This window comes from Platalea leucorodia, assembly GCF_965183815.1.
Source record: "Platalea leucorodia genome assembly, chromosome: W".
Taxonomy (NCBI): domain Eukaryota; kingdom Metazoa; phylum Chordata; class Aves; order Pelecaniformes; family Threskiornithidae; genus Platalea; species Platalea leucorodia.
Window position 1 is genome coordinate 3,224,738 of NC_138859.1, and position 22,671 is coordinate 3,247,408.

At 66.6% G+C, this 22,671-nt stretch overlaps 1 protein-coding gene across 1 annotated transcript; it reads left to right on the forward strand.

Moving 5' to 3' along the window:
• The first annotated feature begins 683 nt into the window (after positions 1-683).
• On the forward strand, positions 684-21,886 carry LOC309602036 (bone morphogenetic protein 1). Its single transcript, XM_082335322.1, has 20 exons — positions 684-889; positions 9,948-10,061; positions 10,139-10,291; positions 10,386-10,503; positions 11,440-11,618; positions 11,731-11,836; positions 12,220-12,344; positions 13,960-14,075; positions 14,369-14,471; positions 14,978-15,094; positions 15,172-15,317; positions 15,599-15,794; positions 15,872-15,997; positions 16,096-16,256; positions 16,383-16,563; positions 20,206-20,331; positions 20,415-20,542; positions 20,638-20,851; positions 20,948-21,198; positions 21,434-21,886. Exons 1-20 carry the CDS (start codon positions 748-750, stop codon positions 21,566-21,568), a joined length of 2,937 nt encoding a protein of 978 aa, XP_082191448.1. The 5' UTR covers positions 684-747; the 3' UTR covers positions 21,569-21,886.
• Positions 21,887-22,671: the final 785 nt, after the last annotated feature.

The window sequence follows — 22,671 nt, forward strand, 5'->3', positions numbered from 1 at the left end:
AGGAGGGGGTGTAGGACGGTGGACTGGGGGCTGCAGGGTGCAGGACTGCAGCCACGGGGTGCAGGAGCAGAGGTTGCGGGGTGCAGGACTGGGGGCTGGGGTGCTCAGGAGGGGCTGCAGAAGCAGGGCTGGGGGATACGGGATGGGGTTGGGGCGGGCAGGATCGGTGCTGGGGGATACGGGATGGGGCGGAGGGGGGCAGGGTCGGTGCTGGGGGATACGGGATGGGGCGGAGGGGGCAGGGTCGGTGCTGGGGGATACGGGATGGGGTTGGGGTGGGCAGGATCAGTGCTGGGAGATACGGGATGGGGCGGAGGGGGGCAGGATCGGTGCTGGGGGATACAGGACGAGACCGAAGGGTGCGGGACAGGACGAGGGGGCCACGACAGGGACGAGGGGGTGCAGGACCGGGTCCGGGGGCTGCGGGCCGGAGGCTGCGGGGGGGCAGGAGCGGGGGCTGCGGGCCGGGACCCCGGCAGCAGCGCGGCCCCGCCGCCCCCCCCCCGGCGCTGGCCCCGCTCCCAGCCCTGCGCCCGGGGCTGCAGGGGCCGAGCTCCGCGCTTGAACCCGCCCCCGCCAGATCTCATTTCCCTAAAAAAAAAAAAAAAAAAAAAAAGAGAAGAGAGAGAGAGAGGAGGGGAGAAAAAAAAAGGGGGGAGCGAAGAAGGGAAGGAAAGAGGGGAAGAGAGGGGAAAAAAAAAAAAAAAAGCCGCCCGCCTCCCCTGCCCGCCCGCTGCCCGCGGAGCCATGGCCGGGCTGCGGAGCTGCGGGCTGCTCCTCTGCCTGCTCCTGGCCCGGGCCATGCACTTTCCCGACTACTCCTACGTGCTGGAGGAGGAGGAGGAGGAGGACGCGGAGCCCCTGGACTACAAGGACCCCTGCAAAGCCGGTAGGACCGGGGGGATGCGCGGCGGCGGGGGGCGGGCGGGCAGACAAAGGGGAGAGCGGGGGGGGGGGGGGGGGGGGGCTGGTGTGAGTGTGAGTGAGTGTGAGTGAGTGTGAGTGAGTGTGCCCCGCACTTCGGGGCTCTGCCCGGGGAAAGTTGGCTCCCCCACCCCGGGCTGCACCCGGGGCCGGGGGGTCCCCGCTGCCGGGGGCTCCCCGCTGCCGGGCCCGGGGGGGGGCAGCGGCCGGCCCCGCTCGGGGATGCATCTGGTTGTACTTAGGGTGGGGAGAGGCCGGGGGGGGGGGCGGGGGGGGGCTGGCCCGGCGCCCCGTTTTCTCTCCCCAGCCTTGGCCGCACCGGCAGCTGTCAAAGGCAGCGGGCAGCCCCCAGCCCATCCCACCCCCCAACCCACCCCAGAGCCGGACCCATCCCACCCCATCCCACCCCAGACCCACGCTCTCTGCCCCGTGGCTTTCTCCTTCTTTCCCAAACCACAGCCAAAGAAAGCTTGTCCCCCCCGGGGCCGGCCGGGCTGCAGCCGTCCCGGGACACCCGGGCCAGGCTCAGCCCGGGAGGTGTTTGCCCCGGGCCGGGGTCCCTCTCTGCTGGGTCAGGGGGTTGCTGAGCTGTTTTACAGATTTTTGGAAGGGCTGGGAGCAGGATAGGTGCTGCGGGGAGACGGGCCCCATCTCCCAAAGCAAAATAAAGGGGATGGAAGGACGCGCTGGGGGGGGGGAAACTGAGGCACGGGAGGGACACCCAGGGCTGAGCGCGGCGGGGAGGGCTTGGGTCTGGCGGGTCCTGGCTGGAGGATCACGTTTCTCTTTAATGGCATTGTCTGCACTGGAAGGCGTCTGTTGATATAACTCTGTCTACATGAGGGCTTTTTCTGGCCAAAAATCCTTCCCTTCCTGCCCTCCCGGGCTGAAACAGCTAGGCTTGCAAAACTGTCCGGGCAGAGCCGGCTGGAGCCTCCGCTTCGCTCCCGCTTCATCCAGCTGCACGGGAGAGCCGGGGCTTCGCCCGCTGATGAGCCAAACTAATTAGGGGTGGCTTTGCCAGTGGCCAAGGGGCCCCTCCTCGCCCCGCTCCCGCACGCCCCGAGACCCCCATCGCCTCCTGGGGCCGGTGAGGCGGCTGCTCCCCCCCGCCTTACCCCGCCTGCCTTTACGAGATCCTTATGTGACTAATTTAATTACGGCAGCTCTTCCCCGGGGGCCCGGGGGGGGCGGGATCAGGCCCTGCCACGCACCGCACGAGCTGGGGATTTACCCCCGGTTGGGCTTTGCAGGACCAGGATGGCGAGGTCCAGCAGCGGGGGCTGCTCGGTGTCCGGACCCCCCCATGGCATCCCCCTGACCCATGAGGGGGCTTGTTTTTGTTTTGGGGTGGCGAGTCCGTCCCCCCTCCCCAGGCTTCAGGCAGCGCCGGAAACAGCTGAGCACCGAGGCCTCGCCGCCGCGGCGGCTCCCGGCGAGGCCGGGAGAGGAATTTGGGTTCCTCTACCCAACTCATGCCAGAGGTATCCTGAGGCCGCCCGCCCGGGCAGGACGGCTGCCCGCGGCTCGCTGGCCACCCTGGTGATGCCACCCGTCTGCACCGGTGCCAACGGGCCATCCCCGCCACGGCAGGGGAAGAGCCGCCCGTGCCGCTGCCGCGTCTCTTCCAGGGATGCCAAAACAGGACCGCTGGGAGATCCGGCCCTTGGACCAGCCCCCGGGCGGCCAGGGTGGGAGGAATTAGCCGTGGCCCCAGTTTCCCTTCACCCGGTCAGCAGGATATCCAGGTCTCGGTGCCCGGCGGTGAGGAGGCAGCCGCTGGGTCGGATCCTGGTCACGTCTCCGGCCGGGAAAGGCAGCCAGCATCGCTCCCACCGCCCCCCACTGCACTGGGGGAGCAGCTCGAATGGGGCTCGCTGTGTTTGCAGAGCTTGCACGAGTGCTAACCAAACATGTCGAGCCTGAGGATTTGCTCTTGGCTCATCGCAGGGGACCCGTGGGGGTTGCTGAGCAATTCGGCCACGGGAGGCGAGAGCCCCCGGGTACCCCCAGCGCCCGGGGACGGATGCAACCCACCCTGTGTGCAGCTCCATGGCCACCTTTGGGGTGCCTGGCTAAAGCGGGGGGCTGCCGTGCTTCTGCCACCCACGGTTGTGCTGTTGCCCTGCTGTGCCCGCTCGTGGGGAGGGGGACACGGGGGTGCGCAGCTCCGCGGGGCTCACGCAGCCCCCCAGGGTGGGTGCTCCGGGGGAATCTGCTCTCCCATCCCTCCGTGGGGGGCTCAGCATCTCCTGCCCGTGGGGTGATGGCAGAGCCGTGGGCCGGGGTGGCGCGGGGGGCATCGCGTGCGTGGATGGGGCTGGGGGCTGGAGCCCCCCACCCTGGGCGTACGAGCTTCCCAGCCGTGCCTGGAGCGCTCTGGCTCCGGCTGCCTGGGTTTCACCTAGATTACACTTTCCAGGCGTAGTCAGAGGAGGCTACTGGTTGCAGTCACACTTGTCAAGCTGCCCAAAAATATTTTCCAGCCGTTATATGTCACTTATTCATGCAGGGTAAAAATCCACCCGCGGAGCCGGGGCCGGCGGGAGGCCTGCAGTTTGGGGCTCGGGACGGCACAGAGACCTTGGAAATCTCAGGCCGATCCCGGGATCTGCTTTATCTTTGTGTAATCACCCGTTCGGCGCAGCGGCGTGCTCCGGCGGGGGCCGGGTGTGCGATGGCGAGGCCGGGGGGCTCACTCGCCCGTCCGCTGTCGCTGCCCTCCCCTCCCGGCTCCTGGGAAACCCTCCGGCTGCTGATTCACGCCAGCGGGTCGTGGCGAGGGGGGAGACGGCGTTTCCTGAGGCTTTATCCGCTGCCGTGCTGGGGCTGGGAAACACATGGCCGGCGGGATGGGGCGGCCTCGGGGAGCCGCGGCCGGACCTGGGGAGAACAAAGCAGCTGGGAGGGATACGCGGAAAGGAGAGAGGATGGCTCACGGGTGGTTTTCCCCAAAGTTTTCATAGTGGCTGTGCTGTGGGGAGTGTTTTCTGTGTGAGAACGTGCCCTCCTGGTTGGCTGTGGCTTTTCCGAGGGTCCCCGGAGGTCTCCGGCATCGTGGTGGGGAGAGAAAACAGCATCCCACTGCATCCCGCTGAGCTGCGGAGAGTGCGTGTCGCGCTTATAACCTGGCCAAGGGCTGCAGGAAGGCTGTCGGTCACCGCTGTCCCGTCTACCCAGGGGGGCTTTGCATGGCAAACCTCCCTCCATACACGTGCAAAAGGCGATGAGAAAATCCCCCCTTCTCTCGAGCTGCAGGAGGATTTAAACAGCTCGGCCAGCGAGCTGCAAGCAAACTTTGGAAGGAGTTAATCGGTGCGTGGGGAGGGCTGGTGGGGAGAGGATTGAGCAATAAAAGCACGAGGAGGGGGATATGTTTGCAGCCAGAGCCCTGGAGCAGAGGCACAGAGGTCTGGGAGCCCTTGGGAGTCCATGCCCCTTGGCAGAGCCAGCACCGAGTGGCAGGGACGGGCACAGCGCCGCTGCCGGGGTCCAGTCCTGCCGGGACGGCCACCCCGTGCCGGGAGAGCCCGGGTTACCCCCACGTGTGCCAAGCCGGGTGTCGGGATGCGTTCCCATCCCCTTTGGGCTCCCGTTCCCGATGGACTCCGGTCCCCGCGCTCGCCCCGCTGCCACTGGGCTCCCCTCCTCGCAGGGGAATGCAACAACAAACCCCCCCCATCCCCTTGGCAGAGCAATTTGCAAATATTTTCCTTTCCAGCAGCTCTCCCTTTCACAAGTTACCGATGCCGCTGGCCCGGGCTGTGTTTTCCTCGGCGACCTGGCTTTGCAGAGGGGAGGCAGGGAGAGCCCGTTCCCCGCACACGACTCCGCAGCACTCCTCCCGCTCCTTCCCAGGGGCTCTGACATGCCTTAGGTTTGGCATCCTCCATGCCAAGCCCCGGAGGTGGCTTTTTCCTCTGTTTGCTGTGACGACAGAGGAGCAGAAGGAAAATCCTTCCCTGGAGTGATCAAACCGTCCCTCCTGCCCCTGGACGTTCATTAGCTGGAAGCTGTTTGCTGCCACGGGCCGTCTATTAGAGACCAGGCTCCACGGTGCTTATTTCACGCTATGCTGCAGCGTAGCCTGGCACGGAGCAGGCAAAGGGCTCGGAGCCCACACGCTGATGCCCAGGGCTGGGGAGAGGATTTGGCCGTGGATGCCCAGGGAAGCGGAGGCAGAGACGGGTGCTGCCTCCGGGCAGGATGCACCTTGCACCGCAGAGGGATGCACAGGGGAGATGGGAAGGGGACTGGGGAGAGGGATCATCCCTCCGCCTTGGACGGTGTACTATAGCATCTCTGTCTTCCCCGGCTGCCTGGGTGCTGCTTTCTGCCCGCACCCTGGGGAGAGGAGGGCAGCGCTGCCGGCAGGAGGGTGCCCGGTGCTGGTACAGCTCCGGGTCTTGCAAAGGCACCGGCTGGGACAAGGATACACCAGCGAGGAAACAGCAGGCAGGGGGGCCCAGCTGCCTGCAGGCTGCCTGCAGGGACAGTGACCGATAGCAGAGCGGCTCTGTGCCAGGACTGGCTCTTCGGGGGGTTGCCACTTGGTGCTGACCGGCTCCGTCCCCCCGTGCCTCAGTTTCCCTACTGGTTGCAGAGGAGCTGCGATCTGGCCTGGCTCCCAGCCTGGCCGCCGAGGTTTGAATTCCTGCTTTGTGCCTGCTGTGCTCATCGGAAGGTGCTCTGGGAAAGCAAATATTCCTTGCCCCGGCGTTTACAGGCTGGCTGCTCCCTCTCTCCGGCTGCCGGTGAGGGGCACCGGGAGAGGGGCTGTGCCGCCGCCGCGGGAGAGGAGAGGGCCCAGCTCGCCCTGCTGCATGCCTCCGTCCTGTCTCTGCTGTCCTCGGGGTCTCTGCGGGGCCACCGGCCGCTGGCAGGCTGCGGGGAGCAGGGGGAGACCTGGCACCTGGGGGGGACCTCGGCAGGAGGCAGCAGCAGCAGGGGGCAGCTCCCCTCGCCGCGACGGCCCCTGGGATGCTCTGCATCCCTCCGCCTTTGCACCCACGCCTCCGCCCCAGGGCTCTCTGGGCAGGGCAGACCCCCAAGGCCAAGGTGGGGACCCCCCAGCCCCGGCTGAGTGGGGTGCCCGCTCTTCTCGCCGTGGCCCCGGCGTGTTTTGCCGTGAGCGGAGCTCGCAGCGGGTGCAGCTGGGCTGGCGTGCGGGGGCGAGGAGGCGGCGCGAGGAGCATTCCTCACATATTTAACAGCTCTGCCGAGCCAGTGGGATGCTGCCCCGGTGACTCCACGGCTTTACGACCCAGCAGCTCGGCCGAGGCCGGGATGCACCTATTAAACCGCTCTCCTCCATCCCGCCCCAGCGATGCCTCCGTCTCTGGCCGGGGCAGAGCGGCTCGCTCCCTGCCTCCTCGCATGCTCCGAACCCTCCCCTCTGCTCCCGGATTCACACCGGGAGCGATGCTCATGGCTCAGCATCGCATGAGGACTCGCAGCGGCTGGGCTGGAGCTGCTAAGCTGGCGAGGGAAGGCTGGGCTGAGCCTTTGCTCCCAGGCAGGGGATGCTGCCCGTCCTGCCAGAGCCACGGGAGCCTGTCCAGCCCCGGTGCCACTTTGAGGGCCGGCGGGAGCCGCGCAGGGACGAGGGTCCTTCCCGTCCGGCGCCACGCATGGAGACTGATTTGCCCCAGACTGACCTAGAACATGATCTCGTCCTGTTTATCTGCCGCCCTCCCCTGCCAAGGCTTCCCCACCGCTCTATTTGCTTTTGCCTGCTCACCAGAACATCACGTTCGCGCTCCGGCCTCTTCCCCCGGGTTATTTTTTTTTTTTTCCTGCGACACGGTTCCGGTGGAGTCCGAGGTCAGGCTCATCCTGAAATCCCAGTGATGCCGGAGAGGTCAGGCCCACGGGTACGCCCCTCCGCTGCTTGCCTTGCCCAGGAGTAGAAAGGATGCTGAGCAGCTCCTGCATCCCTAGCGTGCCATGGCAGTGGGGACAGAGGGTCCCCGCAGGGACAGCCACCGAGCCGTGCGTGGGCAGGAGATGCCTGTAGCATCGGGACAGGGTGCTGCAGGGGTTGGCCCGGGTCCGAATGAAAAACCTTGTTTGTCTAAAGCTTCAGCCCCGGGGGTTACGTCACCGTTCCAAGAACCCAAAAGAAAACACATAGCACAAAAAGTCAAACAACAGCAGAGGGCTGAGTTATCTCCTGGCTTCTGGGTGAGGAAGAGCTTGGTGGGATCCTTGCCGGCAGGTCCCAAACAGCTGGGTTGTTTTCTGGGTGGTGGGAGGGATGTGCATGGCCAGCGCCTGGACGCTCCCCCTCTCCCCTTCCCCGCTCCTGTCCCCGTTCCTCTCTGGCAGATGGGGACGAGGATGGGGCCATCATGCCCCCGTGGCCGGTGCCTGCCCTCTGTGTCCTGCTGGCACCGCATCGTCCCCGCTGGCACTGCCGCGGGTCGGACCTTGCCCCCGGTGCCTCGACGGCCAGCGCTGGGGTGAGCAGAGGGCAGCCCCTGCGGCACAGCCCACGGCCTCCCGGGCTGAGAACGGCGCGGGGGCACTGGGTCCCCTCCGGGGATGGCTGGGGAGCTGTGCCCCGTGGCCTGGGCTCTCTTGGACACCCGAGTGGCACCGTGCCCCGGCGGGGCGAGGGTGCAGGTTGCAGGGCATGGGTGCTGAGAGGTGCGACACCTCGGTGGGTGCTGTCTGCTCCCAGTTGAGCATGAAGCCAGGCTGACATCTCCCTGCTGCAGCCCAGTGCGTTTCCCCCTGCTCTGACTTGGGCTCCGCCGAGCCTCGGCAGCTCCTCGTCACCCGCGGCAGCGAGCTGGCACCTCTCCTGCCCCCGGCACAGCGCCTTCGCCCCGTGAGCCCCCCGCTTGCGGGAGGTCCCCTTCACTTGCAGGGGGTCCCCCCCACCTTGGAGGGAGGGTGCTTGCTTGGCGAGCTGCTGCGGCACAAACCGGGAAGGGACAAGTGGCAGGAGCATGGCAGCATCTCCGACGAAGCCCCTCGGGGAGGTTAACAGCATCTGGGGGATTTTGGTGAGCAGAGACCCCCCCCAAACCACCCCATGTGTCACCGGGGCCGGGGTGCACAGGGAGTGAGTGGGAGGAGGCCACAACCAGAGCCCAAACCAACGTGGAAGTTTCTCAATCCAACGCTTTGGGCTTGTCCCCAGCATGTCCTTACAGGGATCGCTGCCGGGACACCCCCTTGCCGCCGCCTCACGGCTCCCGTCTCCCCTCCAAGAGCAGCGAGCCGCCTTCCCCCGGCGCTGGGGATTTTTGGGGGAGCCGAGCTGCCTTGCACCGCCTGGGAAACCAGCCCCACGTCCCCACGCTCGCCTGCCCGGCTCTCTCACGTATCCCAAATCCCTCACATATGGTTTCTATATCACTTGGCTCTGCCGGCGCTTGCTCGGCTGTAAGCGAGCTTACTTTCCCTTGTCTTTCCATGCAGCTCTTGGCACGGGACGCTCGTCCTTCTCCCTGGCCCTGGTCCTCCCCCGCGCTGCCCGTTCGGACACGTCTCTCCCGGCCCCGGGAAGGGTGCGGGGAGGCCAGAGCCGGCTCCTGCCTCTGCTCTGCCCTCAAATTGCAGCCTGGCCGTGCCAGCGGCAGGTCGGTGCCAGGGGAGGTGCCGGCCCCAGCTTGTTTGCTCTTCCCTTGGCTTTGCCGCGGGTCTGCTCTCCACCCTGGGGCTTCCTCGGCTGGGATGCGCCCACCGGCTGGCCGGTGCTGGGGACAGCCCTGAAATGCGGCTCTTTCACCGCAAAATGCTCCACGCCACTGCTGGAGAGGGGTTTGGGCTCGGCGCCATGCAAAGGCGCAGGGTCCGGTCAGGCTGGGGTGCCTGGGCTGGTCCTCTCGCCCCGTGCTGGTTGTTTTGGACTTGTCAGGATTATCCTAATTGTCCTGTCTTGCTTTTGTAATTAGTGGCTCTTTTGGGATCCACTTGCTAATTGCTTGGAGCACGAACTTGGCGCTGCTCTCCAGCAGCCCCTGAGCTGGTCCAGCCACCCCACTCCCCACCGCTGCCATTTCCCTGCCCTTCCCCAGGGGCTGGTGAGGACGGTGGGTGCCCGGGGCCACCCCTTCACCCCAGGTGCCCACAAACCCTTCGAGAAACCCAGCTCCACCCCACGCCGGCCGCATCCAGAGCCTCTGTGCCGGTGCTGGCGCAGCGGCGCGGCATGACCTCAGCCAGCCCTTGCGCTTGGGCCACGGCGTTTCCGCAAAAGCCGGGTCCCCGGGGCTCAGCGCCGGCCAAGTGCCGAAGCCGGGAGCCGCATCCTGCAGCGTTGACTCACAGCGAGGCCGTGGTGCGCGGGAGGGCAGAGAGCAGGGCAGGAGGAAGAGGAGGAGGAAGAGGAGGAGGAAGGGCTGTGCAGGGTTATGTCCTCCAGCCCCATAATGCTGAAGCATCTCTGCGCCTCCAGCCCCGCGGGAGCCGTGGCAGAGCGGTGCTGGAGGGGCTCATGGGCCCGGCAGACGGACGGACAGACGGACGCCCCTCGGCCGGCTCCGTTCCTGCGGGCACTGGGCACAGCGGGAGCTTCCCGGGCCATATGGCTTTGCTTCGCGGTGGCAGATGACTCGGAGGTCGTTGGAGCATCCCGGGGCTGTTGGAGCTTGCACTGGGCTGGGGGTCAGGAGCCAAGCAAGAAGGGAGTCCCGAGCCCAGCGCTGGGTTTTGCAAAGTGAAAAGAAAGCAATTTTGCAACACAAATAATAACAGAAACCCTAAAAAGTGATGGACCGGGCTTTATGCAAACCAGATGTCAGTGCGGGGCTGGCTCCAGCTGCTGGGAGAGCCAACACAGCAGCGGGCTGGGGAGCAGGGGGAGCCCAGCCGGCACCACGCTCGCTTTCCCTCCCAGCCCCCAGTTGAAGGAAAGAGGGAGGGGGAGGAAGGGCTTGCCTTCCTCTTCAGGGCCTTGCCAGGTGCGGAGGGGTTGGGGAGAGGCTGGGCACGGGGACCCCAGCCCCGATGGGGTTTGGGGTCCCCCAGCATAGGCATGGGGGGCTCACACCTCCTCCCCCCACCCCCCCCAGCTGCCTTCCTGGGAGACATCGCCCTGGACGAGGAGGACCTGCAGCTCTTCCAGGTGGACCGGGTGGTGGACCTGGCACGCCACACCATCACACGCCTGCCCACCAACTCCTCAGGTACCACCGTGGTCCCGGCCCTCCGGGATGCCTCCGTCCCCGGAGGCTGCCCGCACTCACCACCTCATTCCCCGCAGGCAGCAATGCCACCAGCGCAAGCCCACGGCCGGGCCACCAACCACGCAGCCGGGGCCGGCAGCGGCCACGGAGCCGCCGTGCTGCCACGTCCCGGCCAGAAAGAGTGTGGCCGGACGGGGTCATCCCCTACGTGATCAGCGGCAACTTCAGCGGTGAGTGCAGGCGAGCCGGGGGGGGTTGCTCCATCCCTGACGTGCCTCAGTTTCCCCATGCCGGGCTGACGGCCCCCGCCGCCCCCTCCCGCAGGCAGCCAGCGAGCCATCTTCCGGCAGGCGATGCGGCACTGGGAGAAGCACACCTGCGTCACCTTCCTGGAGCGCAACGACGAGGACAGCTACATCGTCTTCACCTACCGCCCCTGCGGGTACGTGGCAGGGGTCCCAGGCACGCACGGGGACCACCCTGCCCCTCGGCTCTTGCATTGCAAAGAGGGAGCGTGGCAGCTTGTGGGAGTGCTAATTAGGACGCTTGGCTGATGTGCCTTGGCGCCGGAATGCCCACATTGGGGTGTGCATGGTGCTAAGCAGCTGGTCCAGACCCGCTCGGTTTTGTGGAGGGCTGGGGCGCGAAGGGAACCCATCCCTGGGCTCTGATCCCCGTGGGTGATTGGGGAACAGGAGGTCCCAGAGTTGCCAACCTGTGGCACTTGCCACCGTGGGCCGGGGGCTGAGGTCGGTGGCACGGCACCCGCCCGGGCTTGCAGCAGGGCTGATGCCAAAAGAAACAGGGGTTTGGAAGAGCTCAGCGTCTTCACGCGTCAGGGCACAGCCCCAGCCAAGCAGATGGTGGTTAGGAGGAGGCTTTCCCCTGGAACGGGCTGTGCACGATGGCAGGGGGTGCCAGTCCGCGCCCCTGCGCCGGTGCAAGCCCTGAGCCTGGGTCTGGCACGCAGGGTTGGACCAGCCAAGCTGCCGGGCATGGGCGAGAGTCCATCCACGGTGCAGGACTGGGGGGACGGGCACCCGTGGGAGCAGCACCCTGGGGTGCCGTGCCGTGCCGTGCCGTGCCGTGCCTTGCCATGCTGTGCCACGCCGTGCCACGCCGTGCCACGCTATGCCAGGCAGCCCGGGGGCAGGAGCTGAGGTTGGAGGCACAGCTCGAGCTCCCCGCATGGGCAGGGCGGCTGCCAGCCGAGGCAACAGGGATGCTTCCCAGATGCTCCATGCCGAGCAGGACCAGGGGGGCTGATGCTCCTGGCCTGACTCATGTCTTTAACCAGGGAAGCACCGGGATGCCCACACCACAGGGGCATCCCCCCGGAGAGCCAGGGCTCAGCCGGTGCCACCCACCTCCCCCCCAGGTGCTGTTCCTATGTGGGCCGCCGAGGAGGGGGACCCCAAGCCATCTCCATCGGCAAAAACTGCGACAAATTTGGCATCGTGGTGCACGAGCTGGGCCACGTCATCGGGTTTTGGCATGAGCACACGCGTCCTGACCGGGATGACCATGTCTCCATCATTCGGGAGAACATCCAGCCAGGTAGGGGCCGGCCTCCCTCCTCCTCCTCCTCCTCCTCCTCCTCCCTGCCACGGGGTGCTGCTGAAGCCGCATTCCCCACTGACATTGTCCCCATCCTGCCTGCCTCTTGCAGGGCAGGAGTACAACTTCTTGAAGATGGAGCCGGAGGAGGTGGAGTCGCTGGGCGAGACGTACGATTTCGACAGCATCATGCACTACGCCAGGAACACCTTCTCCAGGTACGCGGCCGGGGTGGCTCACCCGCGTGTCCCCATCCTCCCCGCAGCCCTGGGGACGGTGGCATGGGGTCCCCAGCCCCGGAGGATGATGGCATGTTAGCAGCTCTGCACGGGGTTAGTGCACTTGGTGCAAGGCTCGCAGCTCTGGCGGAGCCATGCCGCAGCATGCCGAGGCAGGATGAAGCCCCACGGCATCCCTTTCCACGGCAGGGATGGTGCTGTCCCCGCGGTCACCTCCGCTGGGGACACGTCCCCGCTGACTCACCGGCCTGCAGGCTTTAATTAGCCAGGCTGTTTTTAGCATCCTTCCCCCGGCAGCGAGGAGCAGCCGCAGACCCGGTGCTTTCCAGACGCTGCTCAGCCTCTCCCTGCTCTCGCCCCAGGGGCATCTTCCTCGACACCATCCTGCCCAAGTACGATGTGAACGGGGTCCGGCCTGCCATCGGCCAGCGGACGCGTCTGAGCAAAGGGGACATCGCCCAGGCTCGCAAGCTCTACCGCTGCCCGGGTGAGTGCTGCCGGGACGGCTCTGCCGGGCCCCGGGCCGCGGCCGTGTGTCACTGCCGGGGGCTGGAGCGGCCGCCGGGCTGATCAGCCTGGGGTGAGCGTGCACAAGGCTGTATCTCCCGGGGAACGGCTCTGCTTTCACCCCGAGACTCAACAAAAGAAGCATCACCCTGGCTGGATCCCCTGTTTCCAGTGAACAAAAACGCTCTTTGGGGTCCTCCTCGCCATCAGACCCCCTGCAAGGAGCACGCAAGTTGCCTTTCTCCATCCATGGCACTTTTCTGGGGTGTTTGTGAGCAGAAGGTAAATGGAAGACTGCGATGAGCCACGAGGCTCTGCCCATGTGAGCAAGGGCATCCTCAGCTGCCCTCTCCTCTGAGAAAAGAGCATCCCTCCAAGAGCATCCCCCAAAAAGCATCCTCCAAGGGCATCCTGGAAGAGCAGAGCATCCCTGGAGAGCATCCCCTGACAGCAGAGCATCCTCCGAGAGCAAAGCATCCTCGGAGACCATCCTCCAAGAGCATCCTCCGAGCCACCCCAACAGCAGGAGGGTTTTGGATGAGGCATGGCCGGGCGTTACGCAGGGCTGTTACCAGCAGGATGGGAGAGCACGGTCCCATCGCAGACCACGGTTCTCCTCGGGGCTGGTGCAGAGCCAGGGATGCTCAGCACGACCGGCGCACATGTTGGCATCTCAAATGGCGCTGAGGGCCGTGGCCCACGAGCAGTGGCATTGCTCCGGGCGCTGGGGAGGTTGGCACGAGTCTCCCGGCTGCAGGCACGTGCTCCAGGACTGTACCAGCAACATCTGCAAGGAGTTTGGCTCCAGCGCGCTCCTGCTTAATTCCAGCAACTAATTAGCAGCCTGGAAGAGGGACGGCTTTGTGAGGGGCCCCGGCAGCCGGCCGTGCCGTGTTCGGGGGCTGCAGGGGAGCGGGGCTGTGAGTGTGAGCCGGAAAAGTGATTAGTTTGGAGGGGGAGGGAAAAAAGCCCCCCTCAAAACGCCCCTCTGCAGCCTGGCTTTCCCTTCCTTTTGTTTCCACTGTAAAGCAAGGAGGGAAAAAAGGCAGCGAGCCCAGGTTTCAAGCCGCCTTTTTTTAACGTTTCACCTTTCATCTCGCAGCCTCCCCCCGAGCGGGAGGTGGGGGGCGGCTGCCTTGGCCCCGCGACAGCCGGAGCGAAGCGCCGTGTGCCGTGGCCGCGGCATCATGTGGCTTCCAGATGGCAGCGCTGGGCCGGATCCAGCCGTGGCCGCATAAACTTGCCCGGAGCCCGGGCGGCGAGCCGGGCCCCCGTGGCGTCGCAGGGCACGGGGGGGCCGTGGGACGGCTCCTGTCCCTGGGGCTCGGTGGCCGGGCGGGGGGCACGGTGCTTACGAGGGGGTACCGGGGAGCCAGGAGCATCACCAGCCGCCTCAGTGTGGTTTGGGGCTTTTTGGGGTTGCTGCAGCAAGGCAGTGGTGGTGGTTTTTTTGCAGAGCTGTCCTCGGGGCCAGGAATGTGGGTGGTAAAAGGGCGCAAGGGGCTGGGGGCAGTGGCTGGTCTGAATCTAATGCTGCCAGTCCCAATGCCGGGGGGCTTCCCGGGGGTCTGACCCCCGCTTTTCCCCCTTCGCAGCCTGCGGGGAGACGCTCCAGGACAGCCAGGGCAACTTCTCCTCCCCTGAGTTCCCCAATGGATACTCTGCCCACATGCACTGCGTCTGGAGGATCTCCGTCACCCCCGGAGAGAAGGTACCGGCCGCCGGCGCGGCACCAAAGTCACCCCATCTTCTCCCAGCCCTCCTCTCCCCCCTTGTCCCATCTTCTACCCTTTTTTCAGGGTAGCCCTAATCCCAGCATCCCCCCCCCCACCGGCCCGGTGCCTCGCTGTGGTTCGGGATGCTGCCAGGCATCACCACGAAGCAGGTCCGGGTGCCATCTGGACCGCTGGCACCCGGCGCCGCTGAGCACCGCGCTCCGGCAGACGGAGACCCCGCGGGGCATGGGGGGGGCTCACCCCACGCTCTTTCCCCCCTCAACCTTAGATCATCCTGAACTTCACCACCCTGGACCTCTACCGAAGCCGGCTGTGTTGGTACGACTACGTGGAGGTGAGAGACGGGTTCTGGAGAAAGGCCACGCTGCGAGGTAACCAACCGGGAGCTCTTAGCCTGGCTGGCCGGCACTGCCTGCCCCGCTGCCTGCCCGCTGCCCTCACCTCCTGCCCCGGGTGCAGGCAGCGGGGCGAGGGGCTCCCCTCTGCCTGTATCCCTGCCTGACCGCGATGTGCCAAAGCCCTTGGGGTGGGGGGCTGGCCCCAGAGGGGTTATTGGGGTGAATAGGGCTCCCAGTTTGCTGGCCCACACCAGTGAAACCAGTCTGGCTGACCCAGCTGGCCAGCACATCTCTCCCCAGGGAGACACCAGTATCTCGGTCCCATCCCCATGAACTGGATGTTCCCCAAGTCCCAGTTGACCCTGCACTCTGAAATAACCAGTTTCTGTGAAACAGCCAGAAAAGCCGGAGGGAAGCAGGGGGAGAAGCAGCGCTTTCCCTTTAGGATGCTGGCGGGGGGCGCAGGGGGGACCGGGACGTGGTGGCGAGGGAGAGGAGGGTGCCTGGCCAGCGGCAGCCCAGCACACCTTCGTCCCCAGGCAGGTTCTGCGGGAACAAGCTGCCCGAGCCCATCATCTCCACCGACAGCCGCCTCTGGGTCGAGTTTCGGAGCAGCAGCAACTGGGTGGGCAAAGGCTTCTTCGCCGTCTACGAAGGTAGGGACGGGCAGGGAGGGGGTGCGGGGCCGGCGGCGGGGCAAGGGGGGGCTCAGGCAGCTTCTCCTCCCTTCCAGCCATCTGCGGGGGGGACGTGAAGAAGGACAACGGGCACATCCAGTCCCCCAACTACCCCGATGACTACCGGCCCAGCAAGGTGTGTGTCTGGAAGATCACCGTCTCCGAGGGCTTCCACGTGGGCTTGACCTTCCAGTCCTTTGAGGTGGGCGAGCATCCCCCCCCGCTGTGCCGGTCCCTCCCCTCCCCAGCAGCGTCTCCCCGACCCAATGCACCCCATGAGACAGGCTTGGGGCTGCAGCGGGGCTGTTGCTGCCTTGCCTGGCTGCCCGCATCCCCCTGCCTCCGTGCCTCAGTTTCCCCATGCAGCAGACCTTGGCTGGTGCGTGGGTCTGGGAGCGCGGGTGTAAGGAAAGGGGCAGGCAGGGTTTGGGGATGCTGGGGCCAAGACGGCGTCCCCCCCTGCTAACACCCACCCTCCCACAGATTGAGCGGCACGATAGCTGCGCCTACGACTACCTGGAGATCCGGGACGGCAGCAGCGAGTCGAGCAGCCTCATCGGGCGCTACTGCGGCTACGACAAGCCGGACGACATCAAGAGCACCTCCAACAAGCTCTGGATGAAATTCGTCTCCGACGGCTCCATCAACAAGGCGGGCTTCGCCGTCAACTTCTTCAAAGGTAGGAGACGCGCCGGGGGGGACACCGGGGGGGCTGGCAGCCCTGCCTGCCCGCTCAGCCCCGCTGCCCCTGCCCAGAGGTGGACGAGTGCTCGCGTCCCAATAACGGCGGCTGCGAGCAGCGCTGCGTCAACACCCTGGGCAGCTACAAATGCGCCTGCGACCCTGGCTACGAGCTGGCCTCCGACAAGCGCCGCTGCGAGGGTGAGTGCCCCCCGCCGCCCCCCACCCGCCCCGTGCGGCATCCCTAAGCCCAGGGAGCCCGGGGACGTGACGGGCACTGGGTGCCTCCCACCCTGCAGCTGCCTGCGGAGGTTTCCTCACCAAGCTCAACGGCTCCATCACCAGCCCGGGGTGGCCCAAGGAGTACCCCCCCAACAAGAACTGCATCTGGCAGCTGGTGGCCCCCACCCAGTACCGCATCTCCCTGCAGTTCGACTTCTTCGAGACGGAGGGCAATGATGTGAGTCAGCCGGGGAGCGGCCCCTCTCCATCGTGCCTGTCCCCCAACGCTGCCGGTGGCTTGCAGGCTGGCACAGCCGTGCCACCAGCCCCGTGTCCCCCCCCCCCCTTGCCTTGCACCCCGCAGGTCTGCAAATACGACTTCGTGGAGGTGCGCAGCGGGCTGACTGCCGACTCCAAGCTGCACGGCAAGTTCTGCGGCGCCGAGAAGCCGGACATCATCACCTCCCAGTACAACAACATGAGGATCGAGTTCAAATCCGACAACACCGTCTCCAAAAAAGGCTTCAAAGCCCATTTCTTCTCAGGTAGAGCTGCCCGGCCCCGGCACGGGCATCCCTCGCCCTCCCTCGCCGAGCTGATCCTCCCCGCGCCCCCAAACCGCCGCTAACGCCTGCTCTTGCCCGCGCCAGGGGTGCAGCCCCCGGTCCCAGCCTGGCGGCAGGGTGATCCTTGGGTCTCTGCCCCACAGGGTCTGAACCCCCCCAGCCTCCGGCAGCCCAGCTGGCAGCATGTTTTGCTGCCTTTCAAGGCTTTTCCCCATTTTTGGGGGGCATTTGGGTCCTACTTAAGATGCTGGGGTGCTCCCGGAGGTCTCCAAATGGCCAGTGGGTGCTGGGCTCCAGCTGCATCCGCAGAGGCAGAGGGAAATGAGCTGGGGACAGGGATGTGCTCAGGCCTGGAGGGACCAGCACTGGCCGGGAGGGAGCATCTCCCCCTCGCCAGCCCCACGGCGGGCCGGGCGCTGCACCCCTCGGGCAGCGCTGCTGCGGGGAGGGCAGCCATGCCCCGCTCCGCTGCCTGCTGCCCTGCACCACCCCGCTACGCTGCACGGCCACGGGCTTCCTCCGCTTCCCGGGCAGGGCGCTCCGCACCCCGGCCAGCGCCGGGGCAGGGGGGATATCAGCATCCGGCCACTACCATGGCTCAGGTCTCCAGAGTGGTCCCTCCTCCCGAAAAACCATTACCTGCTTATCCCTGTCTGTTCTGTGGTCCTCTCTCCTCTCCCGGGCCACCCCGCCAGGAGATGGTGTCACCTTCGGCTGGGTCTGGGGGAGGGCGTAGGGATGGGGACGTGGAGCGAAACGCAGCGCCGACCGCAGCCAGGCATCACCCGGGGCTGGTCCCCGGGGCTGGGGGCTGCCGCCGGGACCCTCGTGCGAGAGAGGGTCCCCCTCGGCGTGGTGCCCTGGACATCAGCCCGGCCGCGAGCGACCGACGGCACCTCCTGGACAGGCTGGGCTGGACCGGACCACCGATGCCTTGCACCTCCCGCTGCTTTTTGGCCCCATCGAGGCTGTTTTTGAGGGGCAGCGTGGCCGCTTGGCTGCGGAGAGCCGTGGGAGCCGGCATCCCCAGGAGCCCTCAGGGTTCCCCGAGGCAGCCCGGCAGCTGGCCGGAGCGGCAGAGACCCGCGGGCTGGGGGTAGAGTATCTTTGCTTTATTTTTTTAATTAAAACCAAGGCAAGTAAGGTGGCCCAGCGGGGCCCAGCCGTCAGGAGCCGGTGCCCTCCAGCAAAGCGAGACCTCGGGAAAGCCCAGCGGCCGAGCGGCAGCGGGACCGCGGGGCAGCCGGGTGAGTCTCCCCTCGCCGCGCTTCGGGCTCCTTCCCTCTCCCCTTTGCCCTCCTCCTCCTCCCACTGGGATACGTGGCCATCCCATGGGTGCTGCCCCTATCCCAGACCACCAAACCCTCTCGTCCACCTCTCTCCGCTCAGGTCTCGGGCTTTCCCGGCAGCAGGACCACGCTGGAGGACTCGGCCACACCAGGGTCCCTCCTCCGGTCCCCCCCGCGGGGTCGCTCCCGGCCAGCCTTGGGCAAAGCATCTCCCAAGCGGCTCCTTTTTAGCCGCGGAGGGTCTCTGCGCTCCTTCCCCGCTGCTCTGGACACAGCCAGCCGCCGAGCCCTGCCCCTCGGTGCCGCGGGCAGCCTGGCCGCCCGGGCACCCATTTTCCCCTGGCGAAGACGTGGCCCCTTCCTCTTCCTCCTCCTCCTCCTCCTCCTCCTCGCGGGCCAGGGCGACAGGAGGCAGCAGCCGGCTCCGTCGGCTCGCGCGTAAGGATGCGTTCGCCCGGGAATTCACCACGGTGTCGGCACCCAGGTACGTCCCCCCGGCTCTCCGCCGAGCCCCGGTGCACGGGGGGTCCGTAGCGGGGTGATAGATGCAGGTGGGGGCTGCGGGGCGGTGAGCAGCCCGGAGCCATCGGATGCACGCCGGGATAACGGTGAGCGCACAGCAATGCCGGGTCGCGGCGAGCAAGCTGGTTAGAATAAAGGATTGCTAAAGACACCGACCTGGCGGGCTTCTTTCCTCTGCCAATTCTCTCTGCTCTTGTCTCGCCCGCCCAGGCTCCCTCCGTCCTGCCGGCGGGGCGATGCCACGCACGCTCCCCCGGTGCTGGAGCTGCTCTGAGCCCACCTGGCCCAGCTGAAGCCCCTTCCCATCCCCAAACGAGCCTTTCCGCCTCGCTTCCTCTCTCAGACCTGGGAGACATCAGGTTATAGCCTCCGGTTGAGAGGTGGCCGCGGGGCTTGGGGCTGCCCCGAGGGGCTGGGGGGCTGGGGCAGGACCCCCCTCGCTGCTGCCGATGGCTCCAGGAGGGATGCTCTACTCCGGCATCGCCCCTTTCCCACGCCAGCCAGGGCACAGGGAAAGCTTGGCACGGAGAGGGATGCTCGGGTGGCTGGTGCCCGCTTGCTGCTGGCTTCACCCCACTGCTGCCCGCTCCCCAAACCATCGCCCCATGGGGAGGGGGAGCAAGGAGGGGCGGCGGGCCATGGAGCACCCTGCCCCGGCCCCAAAGCTGGGGGTCTGGGGGGTTGGCGAGCCCTGGGACGCCGGCGATAGGGACCTCGGGCAGGTGGTGGGCGCTGGGAGGTAAGTACAGCCAGCCTGGGAGGATGCCTTGCTCCAGGCAAGCCCAAACCCCTCCGCCACCATTCCCACACCTCCCCAACCCGGACACCCCCAGGAACCCACCCAACGCCCATCCTCATCCTCCCGGAACCAGCCACGCCACCTCCTCCTCCTCCTCTTCCTCCCCGCCGAGCCGCTCGCCGCCGAGCCCCGGCTGCACGAGGGGCTGGCGGGGGTCCCCTCCGCTGCCTGCTTCCCCGGCTGCCGCTCTGCATGCCCCGCTGCCCCCGCCGCCCCCCGCCGCCCCCCGCTCCCCCATCGCTCCCCGCTTTTCTCCCTCTCTCTTTGCAGAGAAGAAGCAGCAGCTGCAGCCCCCGAAATCTCGCCCGCCCGGCCTGAAGTTTCGCCTGCAGAAGCGGCTGCGGGGCCCCTCCTGAGCCACGCCGTCCTCTCCATCTTTCTCAGGAACGCCGCGGCCCCGGGCACCGCGCGGGAGCACGCCGGGGCCGAGCCGAGCTGAGCCGTGCCACCGGCCCCGGCAGCCCCTTGCTTGACAGAACTGGTTGTTGACCTTATTTTTAATTTTTTTTTAATTTTTTTTTTGTTTTTGGTTTTAAGCATCCCCCTCGCCCCATCCCTGTTGTTTTTGTCATTGACCAGCTGACCTTGTTTTTGTTTTTTTTTTTTCTCCTCGATTTTTACTGTGTCTGTGACATTTCCCTATCGATGAGTAAAGAGGGACTCCCGCGTCCTGGTCTTTCTTGTGCATCTTTGGTTGTCACTGTGTGTTTTTCTGCCTTCCCCGTCCGTACTGTAAGCAGGTAATGGTTGTGCCCATGGGTGAGCCCAGGGAGAGGAGGACCCATCCCGTCCACCCGCGGGGGCTGCCCCGGCTCGGGCAAGGGACGGCGGATCTGCTTGCTGCTGGCCGTAGGCGCTTGCTTGGCTGGTCGCTCCCCGGAGGGCAGCGGCGTGGGGCTGGGGACCAGCACACACCAGGCAGGGCTGTGCTGTGCCGGGATGCCGCGCCGGGATGCCGGCCGCCGGGCTTTTCCACCCCGCTCAGCCGCGGTCCCTCTGCTCTCTCGGCAGACAAGGACGAGTGCTCCAAGAACAACGGGGGCTGCCAGCACGAGTGCCTCAACTCCTTCGGCAGCTACGAGTGCCAGTGCCGCAGCGGCTTCGTGCTGCACGACAACAAGCACGACTGCAAGGAAGGTGGGTCCGCGCCCCAAAACCCCCCCGCATCCCCGGCAGGACCCCCCCACCCTTGCACCCGTGACCCCCCGCTGTCTCCGCAGCCGGCTGTGACCATAAGGTGACATCGATCTCGGGGACCATCACCAGCCCCAACTGGCCCGATAAATACCCCAGCAAGAAGGAGTGCACCTGGGCCATCACCACCACGCCTGGGCACCGCGTCAAGCTGGTAGGGATGGGGGGGACCGCGGGGGGTGGGCAGCACCGGGGGTCCCCTCCGCCGAGCCTCGCTGAGCGCCGGTGGCTCGGCCGTCACCTCCGCAGACCTTCTCGGAGCTGGACGTGGAGGCGCAGCAGGAATGCGCCTACGACCACCTGGAGATCTACGACGGCAAGGATGCCAAAGCCCCGGCGCTCGGCCGCTTCTGCGGAGCCAAAGAGCCCGAGCCCCTCGTCTCCTCCGGCAACAAGATGTTCCTCAAGTTCGTCTCTGATAACTCCGTCCAGAAGAAGGGCTTTGAGGCCACCCACACCACAGGTACCACCGTGGGGCTGGGGAAACCTCCTGGTTGCGGGGTAGGGGGAGACCGTGGACCCTCCTAACCCCCCCTCCCGCTGTTGGCTTCTCCCGCAGTGTGCGGGGGCCAGGTACGCGCCGAGGTGAAGACCAAGGACTTGTATTCACATGCGCAATTTGGGGATAACAACTACCCGGGGGGCTCGGACTGCGAGTGGGTGATCATGGCCGAGGAGGGCTACGGCGTGGAGCTCATCTTCCAGACCTTTGAGATCGAGGAGGAAGCCGACTGCGGCTACGACTACATGGAGCTCTTCGATGGCTACGACGGGACGGCCCCGCGCCTCGGCCGCTTCTGCGGGTCCGGGGTGAGCTGGGGATGGGGGGAGCGATGGGGCTGGGAGGGGGAGATGTGCGAGGCTGCCGAGGCGATGGGCGAAGCTGCGCCAAGCCGGTGCAGAGAAATCCCTGGGGGGAATTGGGGTTGTACATGGGGGTGCAACAGTTTTGCCCCCTCCTCATCGCAAATCCCCCTCCCTCGCCACGCTCGCGCATCCCGGGGATGCCCGTGGTCCTGAGCACCCCTCTCCCTCGCCCCGGCAGCCCCCGGAGGAGGTCTACTCAGCCGGAGATTCGGTGATGATCCACTTCCACTCGGACGACACCATCAACAAGAAGGGTTTCCACCTTCGCTACACCAGCACCAAGTTCCAGGACACGCTGCACACGAGGAAATGAGGGCCGGGGGTCCCGGCCCCCGCCACGGGCAGGGGAGGAGGAGGAGGAGGGCAGGGAGGAAGGCGGGGGGGAGTGCAGCCCCGCACAGACTGCACGGAGGAGCACACAGCCAACCTCAGCACTCAGACACGCTCGCATGGGGCCCCGGGGCTCGGGTGCTCGCGGGCACAAGGGCGGAGGGGGGGTCCCCTCTGCCAGCAGCCGCCCCTCCCGGCGCTGGGGGGCCCGAGCGGGACCCGCTCCCCTTCCTCGCCCCGGCCGAGCCGGCCGCAGCTATCTGAATGTACAAACCAGTAACCGGGAAGAGCCCAACACACAGAAGGTGCTGTCTCTCTCTTGTACCGATGAAATAAATACCCTTGTACTTGGAGAGGGGCAGCCCCAGCCTCTTTGCTTCCACCCCAGCCTCCCCCAGGGAAAACGGCATCCAAAACTGGGGCTGGAGGCGGGGGGAGAGCACCCAGCACCCTGCGGCAGACCCCCATCCTCAGGGCTCCCCGAGTTGCAGCTGAAGGAGCGGAGCAATCAGCTAATTGCAATCTGCTGCTGCCCTGACGAGGGAGCGGCTGGACCATCTTCCCAGCGGCAGGCGGCATGGCTCAGCGGTGGGTCCCATGGCTCAGCGGTGGGTCCCTCGCTGGGTGCTGGGTGTCTGCAGGTAGGTGCTTACCCCACACCTTTTCTTTGCACCCTATCTCAACCAGGAGAGCATCCCAGCCGAGCCGGCGAACGGCCCCGTAGCAAGTCACCCCCGCTGGTGCGGGGCAGATGGGTGCCACGTGCTCCAGCCACCGCCTGCTGCAGCCACCGCGTGCTCCAGCCGCGTCCCCGCACCGTGCCGTCCGCCCGCGCCCGCTGCGAGCCGGCGGCAGATGGCTGGTGGGCTGCGGCACGGGCCCCCGCGCCCGCCTCGCGCTCCCTCGTGCCTCGGCGCCGCTCGGGGAAGCAGCTTTCTGTCCCCTCCTTCATCCCCTGGGTTTGCTGCTGGTGGCCTCGATGGGACAACGGGGATGCTCCTCACCCCGTTTGCAGCTGGGGGATGCTGGGGACTTGGAAGGGTGTCAGCGTGGAAAGCGCTGCCTTGGGCAGGGGCTGGGATGCCC

Bases quoted from the DNA above. Each gene is read 5' to 3' on its own strand.
- LOC309602036 (XM_082335322.1), top strand. From the start codon at position 748: ATGGCCGGGCTGCGGAGCTGCGGGCTGCTCCTCTGCCTGCTCCTGGCC. The intron at 15,998-16,095 runs GTGAGTGCCCCC...CCCACCCTGCAG, and splicing joins CGACAAGCGCCGCTGCGAGG to CTGCCTGCGGAGGTTTCCTC. The intron at 20,852-20,947 runs GTACCACCGTGG...CTTCTCCCGCAG, and splicing joins TGAGGCCACCCACACCACAG to TGTGCGGGGGCCAGGTACGC.